Below are 25,190 nucleotides of genomic sequence, written 5' to 3'. Positions count from 1 at the left end.
CCACAAAGTATTTCAGTGTCTGCCTAGCAGACACTGAAATACGCGACAGGTGCAACTGCACCCGTCGCACCTTCCCACTCCGCCGGCTCAATTCTGAGCCGGCATCTTAGTGGGAAGGTTGATTTGCCCTGGGCTGGCGGGCGGCCTTTTGGCGGCCGCCCGCCAGCCCAGGGCAAATCCCAAAATACCCTCAGCGGTCTTTCGACCGCGGAGCGGTATTTTGGTGGGGGAACTTCGGCGGGCGGCGGTCACCCCCTAAATGTGCTCACTTAGTCTACTCTGACATTCAGGGACCCAGCAACATGGTTGGTGACCAGAAAGATACACTGGTGGTCGAGCTAGATCCCAAGACCCAAAGCCTTTTGGCACAAGATTCAGGACCTTACAACACCCTTGGTGCAGTACCACATAGCAGTGGTGGTGTTTGTTAGGTACCAGCCTCCCTTTGATGGACAATAGGAAAGCCATCAGGGCCAAATGAATGGCCAAGAGCTGCAATATGTTGATGTTGAACTTGCCCTCTACTGGAGATCAGAGGCCTTTGATCTCCACCTCCACCACATGACACTCCCAACCCAACAGCAATGCATCAGTCATCACAATTAGCAGTAGGAGAGGAAGGGAGAGTTGCCGGCGGCAGGAAAGATTGTGACCAGTTAGCCACTACTGTATATCATGAGCCATCTCCTTTGAGACCTGGATGGTGAATAGGCGCTTTGATGCTGGACTCACTGGGATTCCAAGCTCCACTACAGAACTTGTGCATCTGTGATAGAATTAGGAGGGACTTTGGCTTGTTTGTGACAAACCTAGTGCTTTAAGTGGGATAAAAAAAAAAGGTGTGTGGGTCTCTAAGAGGGGTGTGGTTAAAGAAGTGTAGCTAGGGATGTACTAATCACACTTTCTGTTGCCGCCAGAGGACCAGCAAGGGGACTCCTGGTCCCAGACCCCATTGCGCCAGGAGGCGTTGCCTGTGAGGGGGGAGCTACCCGACACGCTTTAAAGTGCTAACAGGACTCCCACAGTGCAGGATGCACAAGAGCTGCACCGGGTGAAGCCTGGGCCAAGAGCAGGCCCGTCCATGCCCATCGGAGGCTGGGCCGGGCCACCCCCTTAAGATCTGCTGTTTCTGTTAAAAGTACTGTTGGACTTACAAAAACGGGTCAGCAGAATGCTGCACTCGCTGTCTGCCTCACAAATCTATAAACTATTGCTGACTTGATTGCGGAGTTTATCCATTGTCCATTTGATGTATAATTACCCCATGGGGTTTTAGGGAGCACTACTGGTATACTTGACCAGGCAAATTAACAGGGAGAATTTCCCAGGTTTTGCGCAGGAATAGGCCTGAGTGTGTATTGTCCTGCAAACAATACTTATTTCCATCTGCTAAAGGTCCCTAAACGTGAAAACCAAGAATGGGCAAACCTATATCCCCCTCCCAAAGCACATTCATCTATATTAAAATAGCCAGGCGGATTATCCTGAATACATTGCAGGACTGGGTGGAAACGAACGACATCCTGACGGACCTGCAATACGGCTTTCGCCCTGGGGTAGGGATAGTAGAACAGGGTCTGAACCTGAGCATACTTATTGGAAATTATAGTAAGAGTAAGAAAGGGAACTTATAACTGGCCTTTGTAGACTTGTCATCCGCATTCGATTGTGTTGTTCATGGCAAACTATGGAGTATCTTGGCAGATCTGGGGGTAGACCAGACAATAATTCATTTCATAAGGCAGTTGTATTCTGGATGTAGAGGTAAGGTTAGATATGGGGCAAGTGGGGAGTGTACTAGATCATTTAGTGTATAGAGAGGGGTACAACAAGGCTGTGAATTAGCACCCTTCTTACTCTCACTATATATAAATGGTCTAGAGACAGAGTTAGTAGACAAGTGCAAGGATCTCCCCCAAATTGAGCACCGCGCCATCCCAGCTCTCCTCTATGCAGACAATGCCGTTTTTATGGCACAGACTCCAATGGCCCTCCAGCGACTTCTTTCAGGCTTTGGTACTCACATGCTGAATCTAGGTGTTAGGGTCAATCGATCCAAAACTTGTATCACGAAATACAGCTAAGTGCCATGATATGACAATAAACAATTTAAAAAATTGACACCACAGCAACTTTATCATATTTGGGAATTTTGTTTGATAGAGAAGGCATTCGGTCACTGTGTGTTAATGCCAGAAAACTACAGCTGACAAGGGCTAACATGGCTATAAAGAACTTTGCCAAGTGGTTGGGGATGAATTCCTGCAAAGATATGTTAAAAATCTATTGAGCAAAAAGTGTGCCTATTGCCACATACAGGGCGGGTGTCTGGGGATACACCAAGTGCAATGCGCTGCTAATAGTGGAAAACGACTTTCTGAAATTTCTTTTATCTGTATCAAAAGGAACCTCATCATTTGTCACACAGAAATGGGAGATACCTTTTAACTGACTTAATAATGGTACAACCAGTTCTTTTATGTCAGAAAGTTTGGACATCGGAGTATGCAGGTCTAAATTGCGCATTTTGAGGGATTGTTTAGATTCAAGACTTTCTTTAAGAATCCCTTGGCTGACGTACATTAAGAATTTCTTTAATGACTTGGGTCACTCAGATTACTATGAGATGCCTGAATCACTGGCTGCAATAAGTAGAAAAGATCTGAGAACTGAGTGTTCCACTCATTTAGCAGATCTTAGGTGGTCTGTAGAAGTGGGCTAACCAAGTGTCTTAAGGAATCAATTTATGTTGACTACGGATGGCATGCAGCCCTACTTACAGCATGTAATGAATACAAGGCACCGGTTTGTTTTTACTCGCTAAAGATTGAACACGTTTAATTGCTTGATTAGCTTCCCTGTTATGAATGATTGGAGTGCAACATTGATGAATTGTCCTTGCGACTGTTTCACCAGAAGTACAACTCATTTTGTCTTACTTTGTAAATTGTATATCAGTCAGAGGAAGCGTTTTGTAATTCCATTATTAAGATCCTCCCACTTACGCCAATGGCGCCCAGCTTATTTATACTTACAAACTCTCCCGACCACCGAAATATGCTGCTGTCTCTCAAATTACCTATGTACTGTATTCAATGCTAGAAAAAGATTAAATTATTTGAAAGTGGATATGCCTGGAACAGATGATTAAACTGTAAGATGAAGTATGAATAATGATCTGTAAATAACGTGTTTGTATTGTATTTTTAGGACTTATTTTATGGGCATATCCAAACAATTTTATGTAATTATTTTATGATTTGTATCTAAAAGATTCGACTAAAGCTCTATATATATGTACACACTTTCCCACAATTACATTTGGCACATATCCCACCATCACTTTGTGTGCCCTGAAGAGAGGCCAAGGATTGCATGTCCATGTAGTCGGCACACCTTTATGACTCATTGATAGGCAATGTGAGAAACTTGCACTAACTTAAGCCTCAACTTCAGAGCTATACATCTTGTGCAGTTGTTAACTAAATCAGCTCAGACACCTAGTGAAGACTCATTTGAAAGTGTGGTTTACACAGAAGTCATACATTGCTTGAAATGAAACCACTGAAACATCTTGAAAAAAGCAAATACTCATTGGGAATTCAAGAAGAAATAAAACATGTGAAATGCAAACAGGGACTGCATTGCGGCCATGGAATACCTTAAGGATTTTTATAATCACTGTTGAGTTTTTATGCCAGTAAAATTAGGTTCATGACTATAGAGACCAATAGGGACCTGTTTCAAAGCAGTTTTTTAATTACTGTCTGGTCAGAGCCCCGGCATGTGCCAATCCACTTAAAGCCCTAATTAAACTCCAATTATGTGAACAGCTCTGTTATCATTCATAAGTGGCCCACGAATGAATGCCACAGGTGCTTCTTCAGCACCCTTTCCTCGAAGTACAGGAATATAGGAACTCCCGACCTCCTGAGATGGGAAGCAAGCACCATTATAATTTTTGTGAACACCAGAGGGTGCTGGGGAGGCCGAAGAGGAGCATGACAAACTGAAAATGGAGCTGGCTCACCTTGAAATGCAGGTAATGCCTCTGGGACTGTTTGACAGGTACATGAAAATAGTCCAAGGACACCATCCAGTCTCCTGGGTTCAGATAAGAAAGGATTTGAGCCCATGTGAGCATTTTGAAGTTCTCCTTCTACAAGAAGGCATTCAGAGGTTAAAGGTCCAATGCAGGGCTCCCTCCTTTTTTGGAAGTAGTAAAAATAATAAGCCCATCGTTCTCCAAGTCTGGTACAGTATCTATGGCACCCTTAGAGAGCAACCAATGTATTTTCCTTAGCAGGATGGGGACACTCGCCCAAAATTTGCTTTGGGTTGGGAGGGATACTGGGTGTATGAGGGCAGAAATGCTAAATTAATTATATAGCCTTTTTGAATAATCTGCAAGACCCCTTTTGTTGGATGTGATGGATCGCCAAAAAAAGGAATAAGTGCTGGCTCCTTCTTCTGAGGGCAAACTAACGTGGCTTGTTAGGCACTGTAGTAGGGAGAGAGAAATTGGAGGAGTGGTGCCCTGCTGGCCAATGCTCTGTCAGCTGGATGCGTGTCCCTGGCCCCAAAAGAACAGGGCTTTCTAGTACGTCATAGTCTGGGAAGGCTGTCTCTGACTGCATGCCAGTCCTCTAGAGTAGCCCCTAATTTTTCCAGTACTGATGTGGAAAATGATTTGCAGGGGTCAGCAGCCTCAAGTAAAGGGCTGTATCTCTGCCGTCTTTATGTGTTCAAAGGTAAAGTCTACCTTCATTCCGAAGAGGCGAGACCCAACAACAGTCATACCCATGAGTGATTCCTGTAAATAGCAGGACAATGCGATGGACTCTAGGACTGTGGAGAAGATCTTCCTGCCCATGTCCCAAAAGGCATGCGTGTATCAGTGCAGAGACAGACTGTGATCAGGTAATGCAGAGCCAGGCTGCCAACAGAAAATATTTGTTTGCCAGCGGGCACAATTCTTTTGATGAATTCTCTATCCAGAGCACTGGTCAACAAAGAATTGGAGTTTATCTTACTGGTTAAGACCTGTACTATGAGACTCTATGGAACTGAGTGCTTCTAAGAAAATCAGGTGGCAATCTGCCGGCTAACAAACAGGCAAGAACATGGTTTTGACCAGTTAGCAATCATGGTATCTGTGAGGGCATCACTAAACAGGAGTAATGACTCAGATGTTGCTGGCACAGGCTGCAGATTTTATGTCAACACATTTGTCTTAATCTCAGCAGAGGTAGTTTAATTCAAGTAACCTAGTCACCCTCTAAATCACCAATGAGAGGGAGACATACGTTTCTTTTGGTGGCTCACTGGGCAAGAAAAGTTCTCCTCACTGCAGGTGTCAAGTCCACTGCTGCTCTGTAAACCTGCCTCAAAGCCTTGTATCATGCCTACTACTGTTCTGTATAAAGCATCATCAGTAATGAAAGGGGAGTAAATCCATCCTCCTCAAAATTATCTTCATCATCATCAGTATCCTGGGGTACTCCTTGCTCTGGCACGGAAGCAGAGTCAAAGCCAAAATGATAATGATGCCTGTGCATACACTACAGGCACAGATTTACAGTCAGGAGCATGACAACTGGTTGAGCTATATGCAATTTCGGAGTGCAACATTGAGTCGAATTCAAGCCACTGTCAGTATGGGATCCAACTTTGACATTGATTCGAAGTCCATCAGTGCTGGGAGATGACCATGTGCCAGAGTTGGGGTAGTGAGAACCAGCGTGGATTACTGGGCCTGAGTGGAAATATGTACTGAAGTTGGTATGGGCCCTGCAACAGAAAGTAAGGCGACAGACAGTGCCAGGAAGAGACCCACCTGAGGTAATCCAAATGGAGGTCCCAGAGATTCTGTGGAGCTTCAAGGCACACCAGAGGGATGCACTGAAAGTTTGCAGTATGGTCTCTTTGAATGCCTCACTCTATTGCGGGGTCAGTGACGTCTTGGGGAACTCAGGTGGGCTTAGGGCTAACAGGAATTAGTTCCATGTCCGGCGACCTTGATGGAGTGCAACTAACATCATGAGGCACCCCCAAGTTCTCTCTGGAATCAGAGTGGTTGGTGGGATGGGGCTGAGTTTTACTTAGTTTTTTCTAATTGTGATTGGACTAGGACTCACTCAAGGATTTCAAGCGGGAAGTGGAGTAGTCTTGGGAATAGCCTTGAGACCAGGCCAGCGAATTGCAGCTGGATCCCCGCGCAGACTGCTACGTGTTCTTGTGTTCAGCAACGTGTAACATTGACCCAAACTCTTGAATCGCCTTTTGGAACATTAGGGTGCATTTATTACAAGACATAGAGTGCTGCATGAAGCCCAGGCTCCATAGGCACAACTTGTGTCTGTGAGTGAAATCCACTTCCTGCAGTTACGGCACAGCTTCAATCCCGTCATGTATGTTGAAGACATCACTCTCTAATACACTATGGAAATGGTTTATGATTGGAGTGGAGCTCCAGATTGACATTGGAAGACAAGGAAAGAAAGGAAAAGAAGTAAATGTTCAATGGTAGCGCTTATATGCGGCTCTGCTTAATCACTTCTGGGGCAGTATGGAGTCAGTGCAAAGCCCCATGACACCTTAAAGCCACATGCAGGGACACTGCTACAACATTTCCTGGATCCAGTCTGGCATCTGGGGGATATTCTAAGGTGAGAAATCGGTTTGTAAAAGTACCAATCCAAAATCCACCTTTTCAACTGAACAAGCCCTGACATGAGGAAACCAGGAGAATGGTAGCACGTCAGACCTAGGCCCAGCAGACAAGCATTCAATGTCCAACATAAAGACATTCAATTCCAGGATCAAAAGAAGGGCCTCTTGAGTACTAACAACACACTATGCACCAAAACTTTGCACTGACACACCAACCTGGGTGACTCATTACTTTAAGCATGTGAATAAAATACAATAACTGCAGAAATGTAACCCCACCCACCAACATCAACATTATGAGCAACCTGTATCCCATTCAGTGTTAATCTGTCAAAGAGTACGAGAACAATTCAGTTATTTAGTGCGCACCATACAGTAAATAAACATAAACAATCAACATGTCTATGATTCAGCCATATGTGTTTGATTATTTTTGACTGCTACCCATATTTGTAGATCATATAGGTTGACCCTGGGATACCCAATTGACTAGATCTTTGCTGTTTTTGTGATTCTAAGCACCTTTCCCTTCACATTTTTTCTCATTGCTTTATCCACCACACATATACCCATTCAAAAATCTCTGATTTATTCTTTCCCTCGCCGCCAACAGTGGCCTGCCTGCCTAATTTCATTATGTGCAGACCTTCAGTTTGACCATAGCAGAGACTACTCCGTCTCTGCCGTGGCCAAACGTCTCCAATGACCCTGGGGAGTAAGGACCGTAGGAGAAATGGCTACGTATCCTGCTACACAAATTAGATGGTAGACATGAATCCATTTTTTACTGTTCCTTACTGCGAGGCACAACCTGATGTTAAGGAACAGTAAATGCTCCCCCCAACTATGGGGACAAAGATAATTACTAAGGGAACGGAGTAAATGACTATGTCCACATGGTGGAAATGCAGTCCACCTTATTTATGGCGAGGGGAGCATTATTATTTTATTTTTTTACAAAAAGAAAATCCTGCTGAGCTGGACTGCCTCTCCGCCATGCGGACAGAGTCAATTACTCCGTTTCCATGATAATTAACTTTGTTCCCATAGTGGTATGGCGGGCTGCCTGCTGTGAATTAAATCAGGCCCTAAGTTTCTAACCTTGGATAGCTCTCTGCTATGCCATGCTCTGAAGTAACCTCGTGGAAGTATGCAGCACTTTCACAAACCTCTTAATATATATATCATAAATCAAAAATCTAATTTGTGGCCTTCAGCATCCCTAGAACTCTCCTTGCCGTCAACAGAAATCTGGATTTTAGTATTACTATGAGGCAAATTCCCTCCTCCAGCCCTAGGGCTGTTACTCCAATCACTTGATATTTTGAGAATTTGCAAACTTCTCTCCTTTTCATGCGGGTAAACTCTGCGTCAACACCTAAGAAAGAGTACTGCAACAGCTTCCTCATTTAGTAACCTTCAATGCACAACATCTTCTTATCTTAGCTACAGCTATCAACCTTGCCACCTTTAAGCTCTTCAAATCTCTTAGTGACACACCAACCATCTCTTATTGCTGCCAAGTCGTGAGGCTCGCCAAAAAAATATAGCACACTACAAAATCCATGTCCCAGAACTTGAAAATAGGTGAGCACGTCATCTCAACCCCTAGCTTTCCAAGCCTCACCCGATTGTCCCATTTAGGAATGCTGCATTCTGCTAGTCACATTCTAGCTTTCATTAAACCACTCTGAGCCCAATCAAAAGTTGGGTTCTTCACCCTTTATGCCTTTCTCCACTAGAATAGCCTCCTTGCCGAAGTAGGAACGAAATCCTCCCCCTGCTTTTAAGTCAGTTTTAGATGCCCACATCTCCATTATTCAAGACCTAGGATAGATGACCATACCCCCTGCGCCCTACTCTGATCCAATTATATCATACATATTAATCAGTCAATAAACCTTATGTTTTCATACTGTCAAAATTCTTTGAAGGTAATCACTTGTCACAACACCTTATGCAACCACACTGCCACCTACAACCCAATGTACTGACCTTAATACTGTGTACAGTTCATTTAACAGTTCACACTTAAAATCCAAAAAATAAAATACAAAAGTGGGATCAGGATCTCTCTATGCCTGAAATATTGTTGTTTTCAGTCTATTTCTAATATATTTAGCTCACTGTTTTGTTGTGCCTTGCTATGTGTTTTTTGATGCCCTAAAAGAGTGTCCTTTCTACTGAAGCGTTTTCCACACACATAGCACGGATATGGTCTTTCCCCTGTGTGCCTTTTTTGGTGCCTGTGCAAAGCTCCAAGTTGATTGAAGCTTTCTCCACATATTTCGCAATGAAAAGGTCTTTCTCCAGTATGTACTCTCTCATGCTTTATAAGACTTGATATCGATGTAAACTTTTTTCCACACTCAGCGCATGGGTGTCTTTTTACTCTGGGTGGTTGCCGTCGCACATGATAGTTGATCGTTGGGTCCGTTTTCTCATTTTGTGGTTCACAATTCTGCTGTGTGTTTGATTCATATGGAGTAATGTTATTTCTCGCTTTTGTGTCGGATATATAGAATGGTTCTGATCTCTGCACAAATTCTGCCGTCTGACATGCGTTCAAAGAAGTATGTTCAGTACTATTGGGTTGCCAATGTGCAGGTGTCTCTACGCTTATTTTACAATCGCTTCCAGGTTGCATGTGGGTTGCAGAAATTCTTCTCTCTTGGTCAATTTGGGCAACATATACTTCACTTTTTTTAGTCACGGATTTGCAAAAGCTTTCTGAAACATGATGCTTTAAAGAAATGCTCCCTTTTCTCTTTCCATTCTTGTTCCGATTACCTGCAGGTATGAAATTAATGAACATTATAAATTTTTTTAAAAGGGGGGAAATGTGCAAAGATACAATATTCTCACAACGAGCATTGAGTAATGTTCTGCAGCCCTACAACAGGAGTGGATTACAATACAATATGACATATTCGGTTACAGGTCTTGTAATCTCATGCTTGAGATCTTGGAAAAGAGGGCCAATTTATGCTGTGAGGTGACACAATGAGGATACTGCAAGAAGACAACACTGAGAAAAACAAAAATTGATGGGTGAAATGCCTGAATTATTTCCAGACACCGACAATTAACTTCGGCCAGATCGTTTCTTTCCCAACATGCCAGTAAAAACAGGAGGCAGCCATTTGCAGATCAGCCTTGATCCTGCTTCCTTTAGAACAATTCAGCCCGAACAACCAGGCTAGCGCCGTAGTGAATGTGAACAAAAGCAACCCCATGCCAATTTGACTAATTTGGCTTCATCAGTGCATTCAATACCTATGCATAACTGAGACCAACAAGCAAGCACTGGCAAAGCCAATAGGTCTAACCCAACCAAGAGCTATTGGCTCTGCCAATATTTAATAGCCATGGTGCACACCAACGTGGCTACTGTTCAGCATGACTAAAAGTTAGTAGGGTATAGGAAAGTGGCATGTGGTGGCACAAAGTGGAGTAGAGTGGAGTGTTACTGAATGATGTGGAGAGGCACAGAATGGTGCAGAGTGGCATACAGAAGAGTGACGTGGGGTGTCATGGAGTGGTGTGAAGTGTCATGGAAGCAGTAGAGTGTCACAGACTAGAAGGTCATAGAATTGAGTAATAAAGAGTTAAAGAGTGCAGCAGCGTGTCATAGTGTGGCATAAAGTGTCATGCAGTGGTGCAGAGTGGCATAGAGGGTGTTGAGTAGAGTAGTGTTGCTGAGTAAAGTGACATAAAGCAGAGTAGATTGCCATAGAATGGAGTAGTATAGGAGAGTGGAATGGCATAGAGTGGAGTTGAGTGTTATAGAGTCGAGTGGTGGAGCAGCATAGAGTGGCACGATGTACAGTGGAGTGGCACTGAACAGAGTGGTGTGGAGTGGCATGGAGGGGTATTGGCATAGAATAAAGTGGTGTACAGTGAAGTGGCATTGAGAGGACTAGAGTGTCGTAGAATAGAGTGGAGTAAAGTGGCATGGAGTAGCATAGAGGGAATTGCGTAGAGCGTGGTAGAGTTGAGCACTGTTGTAGAGTGGCATAGAATGGAGAAGACTGTTGTAGAGTGGAGTACAATTTAATGGTGTAGAGGGTCAGAGTGGACTATTGTAGAGTGTAGTAGAGTCTTGTGGCTTAGAGTGAAGTAGCATAAGGTACAGTGGTGCAGAGTGCATTGACGTACAGTGCGGTGACGAAGCGTAGAGTGGTGGAGGGCAGTGGCATGAAGTGGTGCAGAGTATACTGCAATGGTGTAGAGTAGATTGTTTCATAGTAGAGCGAAGTTGTGTAGTAGAATGGAGCGGTTCTGTGTACAGTGCAGAAGTTTAGAGCAGTGTAGAGTGCAGAGGAGTAGAGTGCAGTGGCATGGACTGCAGTGGTGCAGAATAGTGGCATGTAGTGATGCAGAAGGTAGTGGCGCAGAGTGGCATAGAGTTGAGTGGTGCAGAGACAAAGTAGAGTGGTATCGAGAGCAGTGGCGTAGTGGTGCAGAGAAGAATAGAGTGGCATAGAGTGCAATGATGTAGAGCGCAATGGTGCAGAGGTCAGTGGTGCAGAGTAGAGTGGTGCTGAGTTCAGTGGTGGAGAGTGTAGTCTTGCAGAGTAGTGTTGTAGAGTGCAGTGGAGCAGAGTAGAGTGATGCAGAGCAGAGTTGTGAAGAGAACAGAATGGCAAAGCGCAGTGACAGAGTGCAATGGTGTATACTGGAGTATCTTGCAGCAGGGTAGAGTGCAGGCTGCTGTGTAAATTATACAGTTGCTTCCAGTCTCATGTGTGTTGTTCTCTGCAGTAATCAGCATTGTCTAGGTTTTTATGGCACTGTGCTACTGCACGTTGCACACACTTAGGTTATTGCTCATTAAGTGTAGTTGTGTAGGCTACACCTTTTGGCTGTTTGTTATTATTAAGAGTGCAGTATTATTAAAAGGGTTTGGTACTCTTGACTATAAACAGGAAGATCATTAGATATTCACTAGAGGGTCACATTCATCAAAAGCCAACAGTGCTTTGATAGAAGAACCTCGACATGAATATTTGGTGCTACAGAAAGCGTATGCCCCTCCTCCCTGCAGGCATGTGTTAAGGGTTATAGTACTGCCTTGTAAACTGTAAAACAGGAGCGGCATGAGCAGGCTCCATGGGGAAAGTTATCTGCATTCCTCCCACTTCCTATAGATGCTCTCACTTTGAAGTCACAGAAAGAAAAGTAAACACCAAGAAGGAGCCAGACTTTTCACCTTTGTGTTTAAATGCACAGCAAATGTGACAAGATAAGAACAAGATTTAAGGGTCTGTTTACAAAAAGGGAGATCTTGGAAGGATACAGTAAACAAGTTTAGGCAAAGGCAGGGACGAACTCAAGCTGGACAGCCTAAAGTAAATAGACAGTAAATAGAAAGCATGGAAATGTGAGTTACAAACCACATAGCCAATTATAAGCAATGGGCAGAATGCATTCTCAAGGAAGATTTCTTAATGTCCCCAAGATGTCTTCAGCAAGCTAGACAGCTGCACTTCTGGTAGGTTTCGCTCTAAAAAGTGATGTGTAGAATGCTTGAATTGATATCAGCCACTGATATTTACTCAGGTTGCATTCCAATTAATCTTTTTTTTGCCCACCTTGCCAATTCAGAATGAAATCAGCCACATGCAAATCAGCACTGGGCGTGCTCAGATATGAACAGAATATCTCAGTCTGCCAAACCAGGACACAACAGTGCTATTGGACTTTGACAACAGCACTATCTTTTGTAGAAGAAATCAAGGGCAGAGACGAACTTAAGCTGGACAACATAAAATAAATAAAGATAGCAAATAGAAAGCATGGAAATGTGAGTTACAAACCACAAAGCCAATGGTAAGCAATGGGCAGAATGCATTCTGAGATTTCTGAATGTCCCCAAGATGTCTCCAGCAAACCAGACAGCTGCGAATGAGTTCAGACACAGGCAAAGCAGCACTGGACCTGCTCAGGAACGGAATATGTCAGTCTGCCAAACTAGGACAAAACAGTGCTATTGGACTTTGACAAAAGCACTATCTTTTCTAGATCAAATCCGTTTCAAGTCTGATAAGAAATATGCATCATATTTATACCCCAGGAGTTAGGGAGCGGCCAATACTTAAAAATTGTAAAAATAAAGAAACAAGACAGACGCATGTAGTCTGCCACAAAACGAACATAATTATTTCAGTGTAGGCCATTAATCAGTGCTTAATTTGTGCTTGTTATTTCCGGTGCTGAGCACTGGCACTTATTTTTGAGGGCCGGCGCTTATTCGTCTACCCCAAAGCATTTGCTGCGGGCAAAATACACATATGGGAAAGAAGGAGGAAGAGAAAAACGAAAAAGCGTCACAATGGGAGAAAGAAGACAGCTGCAAGAGTGAGCTGGTGGGGCAGGGAGTGAGTGTAAATGGATTGAAGAGGCCCGAGAGGGCTTCAGGATTATGCTGCCTCTGTATTCGGTGCTCCCACATTTAATTGCAGCAGCCGCGTGTTTAAGAGGTGGGCTTTGAGCACGGCACCTTTTTATTTACAAATTAAGCACTGCCATTAATGCAATTAGACCTACTGGCAAAGGGAATGCATTGTTGGAGACCTGACAGTTTTTGTTAACACTTTATGAATAAATCTAGCAAATAAAGTATTTATAAATTTTCAAAAAGAAAGAAGCAGAGTGGAGAAAAGATGTGTGAGAGGAAGAAGCAAGAGGGCGCATGAAGGTGCAATTAACGAGGCTGAGGACGATTTGTTAGAGGGAAGGTTGTGTGAGTATGTGTGAGGAGTAGGGTGTCAAAGAGAAAAGTCTCTAAGTGCATCTGAGAAAGAGAGAGACAGCAGGTTGTAACAATAATGTATGAGACGGTGCAGTCAGAAAATATAAGATCGGAAATTCTGTGCAAAGAAAGAATGAGAGAGGGCGTCCCTCCTGAGTCTTTTTTCCATCCAGAGTTTTCCATATTTTACTCGGTACAGCGCAACACCTATGTGAAACACTAAGGGGGTCATTCCGACCCTGGCGGTAAAACCCGCCAGGGCTGTGAACGACGGAAAGCACCGCCAACAGGCTGCCGGTGCTTTCCTGCCCATTCTGACCGCGGCGGTAAAGCCGCGGTCAGAAAAGGGGATCCGGCGGTTTCCCGCCGGATTTCCCCTGGCTGGGCTGAACCTCCATGGTGGCGCTGGGGATTCCGACCCCCTTCCCGCCAGCCTGTTTCTGGCGGTTTTTACCGCCAGGAACAGGATGGCGGGAACGGGTGTAATGGGGCCCCTGGGGGCCCCTGCACTGCCCATGCCAATGGCATGGGCAGTGCAGGGGCCCCCTAACAGGGCCCCAGCATGATTTTCACTGTCTGCATAGCAGACAGTGAAAATCGCGACGGATGCAACTGCAACCGTCGCATCCCTGCAACACCGCCGGCTCCATTCGGAGCCGGCTTCTGTGTTGCAGGGCCTTTCCTGCTGGGCCGGCGGGCGCCCGCCGGCCCAGCGGGAAAGTCTGAATGGCCCCCGCGGTCTTTTGACCGCGGAGCGGCTAAGTGGCGGCGTAAGTTTGGCGGGCGGCAACCGCCGCCCGCCAAACTTGGAATGACCACCTAAGTCTTGAACAGGTGCAGTATGGGCTGATGGTGACACATGTCGAGTGCTTGACACAATGGCTGCTCCGGTCTCAGTGTGAGAAGAACCACTGTTCCTCTTCAAACCAGCTAATAAGTGTGAAAATTGTAGTTATCTTGTAGAAGGATCAAGGACCGGAGGGCCAGCCGATGCAGTTAACTCTGACATTTGTCTCCCCCCACTGGGCCGTGTAAGCAACCACTTTGAGGGAGATTAATATTCAAGCAAAATCAACTTTCGGGCAGGCCCAGGGGCAGTGGATGTATGGATGGCTGTGTACTTAAACCTCCTTCGTTCCCCAGGCCCAGGTAGAAGCAAAAAGGGCAGCTAGACATAAAACTCTTCCAGCTCACAAAAAAAAAGAAAAAACAGGAAGCAGACAAAGTTGAAAGAATAAGTAGCCCGCTTGAAACAAACACTAAACATTGATGAACCCATATCTGAAAAGGGCCTGGAAGTGGTCCACCTCCTTGAATACGTGATTGGAGTAAAAAACAAGTGAGACAATATTATAGAATAAAATGGTGACACTCTGAGATTTTTTTTTTTTACTGCATAGTGATGCAGTGGAATGGTATCACATAGAGCTTTTAATATCAAGACTACAGTACAGGAAATGGCGGCCTCACGTTATTTTAAGGAATCCACAAGCAACAAACTGTGGGAGCAGCTACCTTGGATTGTGCTGCCGTGCTCATGATGCATCTAGGCTGCTCCATATTATGGCACCCATCCGTTATGTTTCTTCTGGTTCCCTCTGCCACTTTCTGGTTCGTACAACATTTGTATCCCAGAGACAATGCGATTCTACTGGGAGTGGTTTTATTGTAACTAGGTAAGTCATAACTTCGGGGTTAACACAACAGTTTTAACCCAAAGGCTGAATCCATCAGAGAATTCCATAGATGTGCAGTACTGGAAAGTATTACCTACAGTTAACAGCACACATCTATAGTGTAAACTTTGTTGCAATAAATGCTCTTAGTACTAATAAATATAAGACATCAAACATATCACTTGTTTTTTGCTGCAGCTTCTATGCACATCGATCCACCATTCAATACTTTATTTCGAGTACCCATACCCATAAAACAATTACACCATCATAACGTCCTAAACAGTTTTTAAAACAATGACTAAAATCTTGCAACACCCTTGGTGTAAGGTGATTAATAAAATCACTAATAAATTAAGTTCATTTCAGACCCCTTTTCATGTTCCTCGTATCATACTGTAAAAACTCTTAGCTCAGAAAAATCAGGTGCAGTGGATCCTACGACTATTTATAAAGTGTTGCATATGTAGAACAAGATCTTTCTTAGTATTTTATATTATTAAAAAAAAGCCCTCTGTTTTCTACTAACAGAGCAGAAATAATGGTACAAAGGGCTAATGATAAACACTTGCCTCTAACTAACCGTACCAGATATATCAACTGTGATTTACCATAATGCCTGTTATGCGGACAGCTACCATAAAGTTCCTAATTCTCATGAGATCAAAAACTAGGACAATTAATTTCATTAAGAGTTTAGTAGAAAATGGACCTAAAACAAAGGGGGCTAGTGTTCTTTCTGTTTTGTTGCAATGCTGGCAACATATCGAAAGCAGTTAAACTCCATCCGGATTATTCCAATATGGTGATATGTTTAGTCTTTCAAACATTTGGCCTATGGCCAAAAACACGGACAAATTATATGGTTTCTTGTTTGTAAGAACCTTTAAAATAGCAGCTTTGTATAGTCCTCGTGCTACATTTCACCAAATTAGGGCCTAGTATAATAAGGGCCTTAACTCTGCATTCGGGATCCCTAGAGCCAAACACATAGGTACAGAAGGAATATGACTAATAGTGTTAGGAAAAAGTGATTTTCAACCACTTTCAATTTATCCATGTTCAGAACACTGCAAAGGTCAGATTCTTAACAGGCAGCACCTTGCGTCTGGTCTGGATAAACCTCCATAAAAGAAGAAAAGGCAAGGGTTCCCATCTTTCTGGCAAATCACAAAGTAGCAGTTGCCCTTTGGATGAATATAAGAATACTCTTAGCAACTGTTTTGTCCAAAAAACATTTGCTGCTAATAAGATGTCCAAATACTCAAAATCATTAATACTTTTTAATCTTGCATCCTCCAAAAATTTATACTGTTGGGATCTCTGGGGGTTAGAAACCTTCCATTTCGTTTTTGCTGCCTTAAAAGAAAAGCCCAGATTCTAGCCAAAATCAGAAAATGTATTCATAGGGATTTGTAACCCCACTGGAGTTTTAGGTAACAAGACAGTATTGTCTGCAAATACTGAGGTAAAATGTCTCCCCTGCTAATCTAGCACCTTCATAAGTTTAGTCTTTAAAATGGTCAACCACATTAATTAATATAAAGGATGAATAAGGTTTGGCACAAGACGCACCACTTGACATACTCTTCTAGTGACAGGAACAGGATCGGTAGTCTCACCTTTTAGGCCCAATGTTATTTTCACATAATTGTTGGTTGGCAACTGAATGATTACATTTAATAGATTATTTTGGAAAACCACTATCACAAAGCACTTTCCACAACCTAACATGTGGCACTGTATGAAATGCTAAACTTAAGTCAACAAATGCAACGTAAAGAACCTTATTGTTTTTTAAAAGAGCAAAAATCCATATCAATAAAGAAAATTGAAGATCTTTGTCAACCCTGCTAATGCTTTCTTGTAATCCTGCCTGAAGATGCGATAGTGTATTTGCCAAACCTTTGGTTCAGGTTTAAATAAATAAACAGGACTTTTGTCTAAGTCAGGTGCCTTGTCTGATTTCTGGCACATTACTGCGTCTACTGCATTGTCAATGGAAAAGTGAACAGGCGCGCCAGAGGCAAGCCCGTCTGCGCCCGTCCGCGCCTGGACCGCACCCAGCGCCACACCCCCTGGCCCTCGCGCCCCCCGCATCCGCTACTCAATCGACGAACTCCGCGCCTTCAACCCCGGCCCCTCCACTGAATGCTGCCGGGCATCCCCGAAGCACACTAAAGGACCTTTTTCCTGCCGTACCTGCAACTTCTCCTGCATCAGAACGACCAATCCAACTACTGAAACATTCAACCCCAACCACCTGAACTGCATCCTCATCAACACCCGCTCCGCACGAAAACATGCCATCGAGCTCTGGGATTTGCTCGACACCACTGCTCCTGACGTGGCTTTCCTGACCGAAACCTGGTGGAACGACTCCTCGTCTCCGGACATCGCCATCGCCATACCGGACGGCTACAAAATCACCAGAAGAGATCGAACCAACGGAATCGGCGGCGGAATAGCCATCGCTCACAAAGCTACCCTCAAAATCCACACCCACTCGGACGACACCCTCAGGACAGCCGAACACCTCCACTTCCAGATCCACACGGACCCCAACACGACCCTCAGAGGAACCCTCATTTACCGCCCTCCAGGACCAAGAGCCCCCTTCAGCGACACCATCGCCGACCTTGCAAGCACCCACGCCCTCGCCTCCCCGGATTACATCCTCCTGGGAGATCTGAACTACCATCTGGAAAATGACAACGACGTCAACACCGCATCACTGACCTCCAACCTCCTCAACCTCGGACTCCGCCAGCTAGTCAACACGCCCACCCACATCGCCGGACACACCCTTGACCCCCTCTTCACCTCAAGCAACCACATTTCCTTCAGCCACACCTCCGAACTCCACTGGACCGACCATCACTGCGTCCATTTCACCTATAAGAAAACCACAGAGCAACACCGCATCCAGCTACCTCCCCACCGCCGCTGGGGCAAAGTCACCCAAGACCAACTGACCAGCACCCTCATCAACAACCTTCCACCCGACGCAACCGACCCGAGCATCAATGGATCCTCGACTGCGCCAACACCCTTGCCCCTCTCAAGAAACCCACCGCCATCCAAGGAAAGAAAAAACCAGCCTGGTTCACAGACGATCTAACCACCTCCAAAAGCATCTGCCAGAAGCTCAAAAAGAAATGGATCCAAGAACGCACACCCGACAACCTCGCCGCCCTCAAAAACGCCAACCGTGAACACCACCAACGGATCCGCATCGCCAAGCGCGCCCACTTCACCGAACGCATCAACAACAACGCCCACGACTGCAAAGAACTCTTCGGCATCGTGAAGGAACTCTCCAATCCAAAAGCCAACTCCAACGACATCCCGCACTCCCAGAAACTCTGCGACGACCTCTCCACCTTCTTCCACCAGAAAATCGCTACCATCCACGACAGCTTCAACACCGGTCCACCGCCAGACCCCACCCCGACGTCTCCTCCCGCGACTGCCGCCTCACCGCCTGGACCCACGTGGACGAGGCAGAAACCATAACAACCATGAACACCATCCACTCAGGCTCCCCCACGGACCCCTGCCCACATCATGTTTTCAACTCAGCCAACGCCACCATCGCCCCCGAACTCCGCAAGATCATCAACCTCTCCTTCACTTCTGCCACCTTCCCGGACAGCTGGAAACACGCAGAAATCCAACCCCTCCTCAAAAAACCCAAGGCCGACCCCAACGATCTCAAAAACTTCCGTCCGATCTCTCTCCTCCCTTTTCCAGCGAAAGTCATCGAGAAGATCGTCAACACTCAGCTCACCCACTTCCTCAAAGACAATTCCATCCTGGACCCCTCACAATCCGGATTCAGACGAAACCACAGCACTGAGACTGCTCTCCTCGCCGCCACAGATGACATCAGACATCAAATGGACAACGGCGAAACCTCAGCCCTCATCCTCCTCGACCTATCAGCCGCCTTTGACACCGTCTGCCACCGCACCCTACTGACCCGCCTCCAGGAAGCCGGCATCCAAGATAAAGCCCTCCACTGGATCTCATCCTTCCTCTCGGACAGAACGCAGAGAGTCCGTCTCTCCCCTTTCCGCTCCAAAGCCACCAACCTCATCTGCGGCGTCCCCCAAGGATCCTCCCTCAGCCCTACGTTGTTCAACGTCTACATGGCCCCCCTCGCTCAACTGGCCCGCCAACATCATCTCAGCATCATCTCCTACGCCGACGACACCCAGCTCGTCCTCTCCCTGACCAAAGACCCGATCACCGCCAAAACAAACCTCCACGAGGGACTAAAATCCATCGCCGGTTGGATGAACAACAGTCGCCTGAAACTCAACTCCGACAAGACGGAAGTCCTCATCCTCGGGCGCACTCCCTCGACCTGGAACGACTCATGGTGGCCCTCCGTCCTCGGACCCCCGCCCACCCCTGCCAGCCACGCAAGAAACCTCGGCTTCATCCTGGACTCCGACCTCACCATGTCCAAACAGGTCAGCGCCGTCTCCTCCTCCTGTTTCAACACCCTTCGAATGCTCCGCAGAATCTTCAAGTGGATTCCAACAGAAACCAGAAAGACGGTGACCCAAGCCCTCGTCAGCAGCAGACTTGACTACGGCAACGCACTCTACACAAGCATCCCAACCAAAGACATCAAACGACTCCAACGTATCCAAAATGCCTCCGCCCGACTGATCCTCGACATACCCCGCCGAAGTCACATCTCCCCTCACCTAAAGGAACTCCACTGGCTCCCGGTAGACAAGAGGATCACCTTGAAACTCCTGACCCACGCTCACAAGGCACTTCACAACACCGGACCCTCCTACCTCAACACCAGACTTAACTTCTACACTCCAACACGTCAACTCCGATCCGCCAACCTCGCCCTCGCCATCGTACCCCGAATCCAGCGCAAGACATCCGGCGGCAGATCCTTCTCCTTCCTCGCCGCCAAGACCTGGAACTCTCTCCCCACATCTCTTCGCCAGACCCAGGACCTCCTCGCATTCAGAAGGCTCCTCAAGACCTGGCTCTTCGACCGCTAAATCAGCAGCGCTCCCCCCCCCCCCCCCTCAGCGCCTCGAAACCCTGACGGGTACATAGCGCGCTTTATAAATGCTATGATTGATTGATTGACACAAGTATCATCTACCATATAAATTATAACAATATCTCATACTTCATTATCGAACATTTAGCCTTAAAATTTCATGGGTTCACAACAATGTGTTGGATACATTTTTATGCATTTTGTGTGTTTCTGGTGTATTAAAGACAAAAACGTCTATGTGCTATCATGTGTCAAATATCTTTGGTGTCTTTAACCCCTTCGCTGCCAGGCTTTTCCCCCTCCTGTGCCAGGCCTTTTTTTGGCTATTTGGGGCAGTTCGCGCTTAGGCCCTCATAACTTTTTGTCCACATAAGCTAGCCAAGCCAAATTTGCGTCCTTTTTTTCCAACATCCTAGGGATTCTAGAGGTACCCAGACTTTGTGGGTTCCCCTGAAGGACGCCAAGAAATTAGCCAAAATACAGTGAAAATTTAGTTTTTTTCAAAACAATGGGAAAAAGGGGCTGCAGAAGAAGGCTTGTGGCTTTTCCCCTGAAAATGGCATCAACAAAGTGTTTGCGGTGCTAAAATCACCAGCTTCCCAACACAATTTTGGCATTGTACTGGGACATACCCCATTTTTATGATTTTTTGTGCTTTCAGCCTCCTTCCAGTCAGTGACAGAAATAGGGGTGAAACCAATGCTGGATCCCAGACACCTAAACATTTCTGAAAAGTAGACAAAATTCTGAATTCAGCAAGGGGTAATTTGTGTAGATCCTACAAGGGTTTCCTACAGAAAATAACTGGAAAAAAAAATATTGAAATTGAGGTAAAAAAACAGCAATTTTTCTCTACGTTTTACTCTGTAACTTTTTCCTGCAATGTCAGATTTTTGAAAGCAAAATATACTGTTATGTCTGCTGGACTCTTCTGGTTGTGGGGATATATAGGGCTTGATGGTTCATCAAGAACCCTAGGTACCCAGAGCCAATAAATGAGCTGCACCTATCAGTGGGTTTTCATTCTATACCGGGTATACAACAATTCATTTGCTGAAATATAAAGAGTGAAAAATAGCTATCAAGAAAACCTTTGTATTTCCAAAATGGGCACAAGATAAGGTGTTGAGGAGCAGTGGTTGTTTGCACATCTCTGAATTCCGGGGTGCCCATACTAGCATGTGAATTACAGGGCATTTCTCAAATAGAAGTCTTTTTTACACACTCTCTTATATTTGGAAGGAAAAAATGTAGAGAAAGACAAGGGGCAATAACACTTGTTTTGCTATTCTATTTTCCCCCAAGTCTCCCGATAAAAATGATACCTCACTAGTGTGGGTAGGCCTAGCACCCGCGACAGGAAATGCCCCAAAACACAACATGGACACATCACATTTTTTGACAGAAAACAGAGGCGTTTTTTGCAAAGTGCCTACCTGTAGATTTTGGCCTCTAGCTCAGCCGGCACCTAGGGAAACCTACCAAACCTGTACATTTTTGAAAACTAGAGACCTAGGGGAATCCAAGATGGGGTGACTTGTGGGGCTCTGACCAGGTTCTGTTACCCAGAATCCTTTGCAAACCTCAAAATTTGGCTAAAAAAACAAGTTTTCCTCCCATTTCGGTGACAGAAAGTTCTGGACTCTGAGAGGAGCCACAAATTTCCTTCCACCCAGCGTTCCCCCAAGTCTCCCGATAAAAATGATACCTCACTTGTGTGGGTAGGCCTAGCACCCGCGACAGGAAATGCCCCAAAACACAACATGGACACATCACATTTTTTGACAGAAAACAGAGGCGTTTTTTGCAAAGTGCCGACCTGTAGATTTTGGCCTCTAGCTCAGCCGGCACCTAGGGAAACCTACCAAACCTGTACATTTTTGAAAACTAGAGACCTAGGGGAATCCAAGATGGGGTGACTTGTGGGGCTCTGACCAGGTTCTGTTACCCAGAATCCTTTGCAAACCTCAAAATTTGGCTAAAAAAACACGTTTTCCTCCCATTTCGGTGACAGAAAGTTCTGGACTCTGAGAGGAGCCACAAATTTCCTTCCACCCAGCGTTCCCCCAAGTCTCCCGATAAAAATGATACCTCACTTGTGTGGGTAGGCCTAGCGCCCACGACAGGAAATGCCCCAAAACACAACGTGGACACATCCCATTTTTTGACAGAAAACAGAGGTGTTTTTTGCAAAGTGCCTACCTGTAGATTTTGGCCTCTAGCTCAGCCGGCCCCAGGGAAGGAAATGGGCTAAAATAAATATTCCCCCCAACCCCCCCGGGGAGCGACCCTTGCCTACGGGGTCGCTCCCCCTGCGTGATATTGGCGCAACAAAAAAGATCCCCGGTGCCTAGTTGTTTCTGCCCCCCTTGGGGGCAGATTGACCTAAAATCGACCGATTTGCCCCCAAGAGGGGCAGAAATGGTCTAAATACAATTTGCCCCCCAGGGGAGCGACCCTTGCCTAATGGGTTGCTCCCCATCTCTAAAAAAAAAAAAAAAACAACACAAACAAAATTTGCCTAGGCGCCTAGAGGTTTCTGCCCCCCCTGGGGGCAGATCGGCCTAATAACAATACACCGATCTGCCCCCAACGGGGGGCAGAAATGGCCTAAAATACTTTTTGTCCCCCCACCCACCCGGACCCACCGGGAGCGACCCCTGCCTATGGGGTCGCTCCCCTTGCGTGACATTGGCGCAAAAAAAAAATCCCCGGTGCCTAGTGGTTTCTGCCCCCTTTAGGGGCAGATTGACCTAAAATCAGCCGATCTGCCCCCCAAAGGCGGCAGAAATGGCCTAAATACAATTTGCCCCTCCAGGGGAGCGACCCTTGCCTAAGGGGTCGCTCACCATCTGTAAAACAACAACAACAACAAAAATCCCGGTGCCTAGTGGTTTCTGCCCCCATTGGGGGCAGAACTGCCTAATTAAAATAGGCTGATCTGCCCCCCAGGGGGGCAGAAATGGCCAAAAATGAATTTGCCCCCCAGGGGAACGAACCTTGCCTAAGGGATCGCTCCCCTTGTGTGAAATTCACGAAGAAAAAAAAAACTCCCTGGTGTCTAGTGGTTTCTGTCCCCCTTGGGGGCAGATCGGCCTCATAAAAATAGCCAATCTGCCCCTAAGGGGGGCAGAAATGGCCTAAATGTAATTTGCCCCCTAGGGGAGCGACCCTTGCCTAAGGGGTCTCTCCCCACCTCTAAAAGAAAAAACAAAAACAAAACAAAATGATCCCTGATGCCTAGAGGTTTCTGCCACCCCTGGGGGCAGATCGGCCTAATAATAGGCCGATCTGACCCCAGGGGGGGCAGAAAATGCCTTCCAAAAAAAATGGCCCCCCTGGAGGCGACCCTTGTCCAAGGGGTAGCTCCCTTATGCCAATTTCCATATAAAAATAAAATCCCTTGTGTCTAGTGGGCGTTCCAAAAGCCGGATTGCTTTGCCTTTGAAGCCTCTCTCGGCCTCCTCCACGTGATCGGAAGAGAAAAGCTGAGCTTCCAGTGCCAAGTAGGAGGTCTCTGTGACGTCACAGGGGTGGGGGGCCGGGGGTGGAAGGGGAAGGGATTCCCCTTCCATCCACGACCGGGGGGTGTGGGTGGGGGGCACATGGGGGGGAGCGCTAGCGCTCCCCCGGTTCCCGGGTGCAGGACGAGGTGATCTCCTTGTCCAAGGCACCGTAGGGGTTAAACTAGGAGCAGTATGTTTATCCACTACTGGATCTTCCATTTTCCCTTTTTGGTTCTCAAGATCGCTTTATAAGATTTAAATGCTTATTTCATCTTTATCATGTGCCCTAAGAGCAGAAATCAAACTGCACTCTGCCTTCTTTCAGTCTGTTATACAAATGATGCTGCTTCATTATAGGTACTTTCCCATTTCCTCTGGCCTTGGAGGAAAACTGGGCTACTCAATGGAATCTAAATGTATTTACATCCAGAAGGTAGGGGTCACAGAAGGACTTGTATAGAACTGATTCCAGAAAGTGGACACCAGTGCTGTAGATGACAGGGAAAGATTCAGATTTCATTGTTGTGTCACATTCTTCTTCAGTTGTTAGCTAATTGAATATTAGGTCCTTTCTGGGAAAAATAGGAGACAGAATTGGTGATAACAAAACGTTCACCATTTAGAGTTAGAGAGAGCAGTTCACAGTTGCTCTTTGGCCTTTCAGGAACATGAATCATGATAAAATCCGTATGTCTTGACTACTGATCCTTCTTGTATGTAGGTTTAATTATTCCATCAGAAATGATACTTCCATTATAGGCAATTAGGCATCATAGTATTAGACTGTATCAACCCCGGCAGCATTAATTTGGGGGATGCCCCAGAATTTATCTTCTTACTAGTGGAATTCAGCTAACGGTTTGAAAATGAAGTTGAAATCTCTGGCCACCAGTACCACTGCGGCAGATACTTGGTTTGAAGGTGTCTAGTCTCGAGAGTTTGAGATTCTTGGGCCTTGCAGTTACTGATAATGTAAATATCATAAATGGTAAATAGAAATAACAAGGTCACTGTTGAAAAATAACTTTTAGGCATTATTGTCTGGACTACATGTCTCAATCTCTTCTACTAAATAATTTAGATTAACCTTAATGCAGGTAGTCTTTATTAACAGTGCAAGCCTAAGTACTATATTTACTTTAGCGTTCTATAAAAACACAAGTGTAGCAACTATTATAGAAGACCAGCAACATTCCACAAAAGTATTGCAATAGAGTCAGTCACACACCTCCTTCTTAAGGATTCCTACTATAAACTCTGTAGAAGAAGCTTTGGACAACAATGGTTGGGGGCGGAGGATATTGAGGGTGCATGGCCAATCTAGTACTTCAAAAGCAACAAGGGCTCCTGGTATCTTTATAGGTAACTAAGGTTATTCTCATGTTATATAAATCAGAGATGCTAGAATGTTGTCTCAATGAGACTTTTACTTGAGGTCTAAAAGGGGTGCAGATTTTAACAGAATATAGAAGCCATTTGAAGGAATTACTCCTGTATCAAATGTTAACAAGCATTCTCTCACTACTAAGTTGGCTGCAATAAGT

General features: G+C 45.5%; 1 protein-coding gene across 3 annotated transcripts in view; it reads right to left on the bottom strand.

The window, feature by feature from the left end:
• Positions 1-6,888: 6,888 nt before the first annotated feature.
• The window catches only part of LOC138292722 (zinc finger protein 135-like), a 178,858-nt gene continuing 160,556 nt past the window's right edge, over positions 6,889-25,190 (bottom strand). For 2 of the 3 annotated variants that reach the window (XM_069231456.1, XM_069231454.1), the window contains one exon: positions 6,889-9,462. In XM_069231456.1, coding sequence (XP_069087557.1) covers positions 8,771-9,462 — 692 coding nt within the window. In that variant the 3' untranslated portion in view covers positions 6,889-8,770. The remainder of the gene's footprint in view (positions 9,463-25,190) is intronic. The other variant, XM_069231457.1, reaches the window with a different exon arrangement.

Source organism: Pleurodeles waltl, chromosome 4_2, assembly GCF_031143425.1.
Source record: "Pleurodeles waltl isolate 20211129_DDA chromosome 4_2, aPleWal1.hap1.20221129, whole genome shotgun sequence".
Taxonomy (NCBI): domain Eukaryota; kingdom Metazoa; phylum Chordata; class Amphibia; order Caudata; family Salamandridae; genus Pleurodeles; species Pleurodeles waltl.
The sequence above is the reverse complement of the archived record's forward strand: the minus strand, read 5'-3'. Positions and strand labels throughout refer to the sequence as shown.